This window comes from Eleutherodactylus coqui, chromosome 9 (assembly GCF_035609145.1).
Source record: "Eleutherodactylus coqui strain aEleCoq1 chromosome 9, aEleCoq1.hap1, whole genome shotgun sequence".
NCBI lineage: Eukaryota > Metazoa > Chordata > Amphibia > Anura > Eleutherodactylidae > Eleutherodactylus > Eleutherodactylus coqui.
Window position 1 is genome coordinate 154,485,578 of NC_089845.1, and position 4,286 is coordinate 154,489,863.

The 4,286-nt window shown below is 41.7% G+C and overlaps 1 protein-coding gene across 1 annotated transcript in view; it reads left to right on the forward strand.

Moving 5' to 3' along the window:
* Window positions 1-4,232: 4,232 nt before the first annotated feature.
* The window catches only part of ZC3H3 (zinc finger CCCH-type containing 3), a 60,881-nt gene continuing 60,827 nt past the window's right edge, over window positions 4,233-4,286 (forward strand). The window contains exon 1 of the mRNA XM_066578900.1: window positions 4,233-4,243. Coding sequence (XP_066434997.1) covers window positions 4,233-4,243 — 11 coding nt within the window. The remainder of the gene's footprint in view (window positions 4,244-4,286) is intronic.

Genomic DNA, 4,286 nt, shown 5'->3' on the forward strand with positions numbered 1-4,286 from the left:
TTGTAGCTGGATTTGACGGGCCAGAAATAAGTGCTTGGGTTGCACTTGCGTGTATATGCTCCGGGTGTCATGGGGGGGGGGGGTGAGGACCACTAGGGGTAGTTCAATACCAACTCCGAAGATTTGTCAACCATTGCCTGTACTGCTGCCACCGCACAAAAAAGGTGCAGAGTTTGGCAGCAGGTGTAAGTACAGGTATGGCCGTTTGCGCGTTTCTCCTACAGAACATTCTCTCAAAGACAGTATAATTGTGGCTTGTTGGCAGGCTTCCAAATTATCAGCACACAGCGCCTACATGCGGTGGGTGGCTGACTAACACCTCATCAGCACACAACACCTTCATCACACATTTTACATTCATTACAGTCTGAACACGGGTCATTAACTCTCATCGGTTCATGCGGTCAAGTCTCATTCAAATGTTAGTAAGAGTTCACACAGGACTTAACGCGTATGATACAACTATCCTCATCTTGCAAACAAATGCATTCAATCACTCCCACCTCCCCCTGGAATCAGTCAAACTTTAACTGTTTGTAACACTAGAGAAGTATACCAGATTCCACAACAACCACTTTATTACTAATATTTTCCAAAAAAAAAAGGAACACACATTTAGCAATCATGCACACGTCCAACCAATCACAGAACTGACATTTACATAAAGAGCAAAAATATACCTTAAAATCCCTATATATTTTCTATTTTTAAAACCATATAATTCACGTAATTCATTACAAGTTTCTTATTTCATCAACGTCTGTCTTTCTTCTATGACTTTGAATTTTATCTCTCTATGAAACAGATTTTTGGAAAGCGGCCATAACATTCAGACTTTACACAGCATTAACCATTAGTAATTATAAGAGGTATATTTCTCTGCACAGACTATCAAACACAGACGGCAGGGGAATAGTTAAACACATAGAAGAGACAACATGCTAAGCGCTTCTAGCAGCGCAACATTTTTAATTCTTGTATTCTTAAAAGCCCCCACCGACGTGAGTTGGGTATAACTTTCTTACACTTTCTTGTAGAAGACTAAGACGTATAACAAAGATTAGATTACATAACATCAAGACATACAAGACAAACAATAGTGGTTATTTGTCACATAATTGTCCACAGATTCTGCATGAACTTGCTTTATGTCCCAAAGGAACACAAACTATAAAGGATTCCCTTTCTCTGATAACTGCCGTATTTACACTTGCCTCTATCCATCTGTCTAACTTACTTTTATCCAACCTTTGACTATCTCTGAATCTTTCCCAAACTTGCTAGTTGAAGATTCCCAAAATTCTAAACACCTGCTTTTCTCAACAATTCGCTACATTCTTTCCCCACGGCTAACTTGCTTTCTCTGACCTTTGCTATTTCTCTAGCTGTTCCCATATAGGCATACTCCTTGCCTTGAACGTTTCTCATATTGTCTGTTCTATTTTCTAAATTGGCGTCTCTGATATCTTATAGGCTTACCTACCGATATCCTCCCCTTCCCTCACTCCTATAGGGGTAAAATAGGTTGCTGGAATTGCTGGAATAGTTTTACAGCGTCTTTCAGCAATCTCACAGATTACTTCGGAGGGTTAAGGGGAGACCACATTTCGCCTCTCAGGGAACTTTTGGTGATGTTATAACAAAGCCAACAAAAACAGATAATTGCCAACGTGATACAAACAATCAGTACAGAAACTTCAAGAATTTCCTCAGGCAACATGGCATAAAACAACAGGGTATGAGTTCTTCCGTCTATTACAGTTTTATGAACACATACGTTAAAACATGGCGGAGTATTCTTATAAATATATGCAGCGACTAACCTTCTGTCAACGATGAGCCCAAAATCAGGGGAACCCAGAATCAAAGTGGCAAGTCAAGGGCCTACCTTTCACCGGTGATTTTTGGAGTCTGGGGTCCCGTGATCCTGGTCCCGTGGTGTTGGCAGTTGGCGTCGTCGGATATCGGCTGCAGGTAAAGAATAATCTCCGCCCCACGTTCTGGGAGCCAAGTAACTGTAGGGGGTCTTTTCAAAGGAGACCAAATGCTAATGTTGCCTGGGTCCAAATTAGTATAAGCAATCAACGAGCGCTCGTCGGAGAAGACATACGCTGACAACACAGACAGAGTGTGTGATCAAAATGACTTCTAGTTTATTCAAGAAAATACATCAGATTATATAGGCCATAGACCACTTTCCAGGCAGGATATGCTTATCTCGCGGTCAGCATATAATTGCAAGAATACATTCCTTCTTAATGAGCTATTGAGAAGTGGAAAATGGGGCCCAGGACATCCTGTGAATGTACCACAGATAAGGAAAAAACCTTGAACAATTCAGAGGAGTCTTTTCTGGCCACCTGGCCCCTATCTTTCTTAACCAAAGCACATTTTGTATTTCAACTATTTAATCGTATTTTGATAGCTTAGCAACTAAATTAACCCCTTACACTAGTGACCTGGAGGACCGCAAGTGTGCGAGAACCCGCCATGCAGTGACTTTTCCTAAAATGTGGGTGTGAACCGAGAGAGGGAAAAAGAGAAGAAATTTGCCGGGAACCAGGTCACGCAGATAACTCGACTGCGGATCATCTGGAGCAACCCAAGAGAACCTTCCTGTCACACCAATAGTTTGCCGGCACCAGTGTCCTGATGGTGGATGTAACTTGTTTTTGGACTGTAATATAAACTTCCAGTAAACGAGCTCTACTGACCGTTCCTGGTTTAGCTCTGAAACGTTAACTCTGTGTGTGTGGACTCTTTATTGTCCCCTTATGGATTCACCACAGAGGACGGAACGGTGGCGTCACGAGTGACAAGGACTTAAGGTAAACCACAAATTGGGTTAACCATTTGAAAGGCCTGCTCTCGGTTACTTGGATGGGTCCCATGCTACCCTCAGAGTTAGAGATAGTAGAGCCCCGTGACAAGGCCCAAACTCTACCCTGCTATTTCCTAGGCTGAAGTCCCGCTCCTCGGAGGTTTCATACGGTGACTGCATTGCTTAGCGGTATACTACAGGTGAACCGCTGCATCTAAACCAACCATGTTATACTGCAGAAATGCTGCCTCTAATTAATATATATATATGTATATATATATGCTTTTTATGTGGGGGTGGGGGTGGGGTATAGGGACCAATTCTAAACTTTGCTATGGGGCCTCATGATTTCTGTGTACACCCCTGGCCTGCACCTCTATGGCGAGGGACGTCATTAACCCCTTAATGACATGGCCTATTTTGACATTGAGGGCCAAGCGATTTTTGGTATTTTTCCATCTTCATTTTTCAAAAGCCATAACTTTTTCATTTTTCCGTCGACGTGAGCGTATAAAGGCTAGTTTTTTGCGTGGCGAGCTGTAGTTTTTATCGGTGCCACTTTTGGGTGCATAGACTATATGGTAAAACTTTAATTATTTTTTTTATGATAACAGGGAGAGAAAACGCAACAATTCTGCCATAGATTTTTTACAACGTTAATCATGCAGCATACATGACACACTAATTTTTTTCTGCGGGTCGGTACGGTTACAACGATACCAAAATTCTCATATTTTTTTAGGTTTTTACACTTTTTTGCAATAAAAACCCCTTTTTTTTTGGAAATCTTTTTTTTTCTCTATAGCTGCATTCAAAGTCCTGTAACTTTTTTATTTTTCTATGTACGGAGCTCTATAAGGGCTAATTTTTTGCAAGACGAGCTGTAGTTTTTGTTGGTACCATTTTGGGGAATGTATGGCTTTTTTGATCACTTTTATTGCATTTTTTGGGAGGCAAAATGCTAAAAATTAGCATTTTGCTCTGTTTTTTAACCTTTTTTGTTTACGCTTTTTGCCGTACAAAATAAAAAGCCTGTTCAACTTTTTGTACACGTCATTACGGACGCGTCAATACCCAATATGTGGAGTTTTAATTTTTTTTACCTTTTTTTATGCTAATATTAGAAAAAGCATAAAAAAGGGTTTTTTTACGTTTTTTACATTTTTCTTTTCTTTTTTTTTCACTATTTGAGTCCCTCTGAGGGACTTGCAGCACTGTGCCTATGATCGATGTCATAAGGCATGGCAGAGCCGGCCAGAGACACAGAGGGAGCACGCTCCCCCTGTGAACTGTTTCCCTCCCGCGATCTACTTAGATCGCGGCAGGTAAGGGGTTAACAGCGGGGGGTGCATCTCTGATGCCCTCCCGCTGCTGGATAGCGCGAGGTCAGTTGTGATCTTGCGCTATCCCGATGACGTACCGGTACGTCATTTTGCGCGAAGTACCAGCCTGCCAGGACGTACCG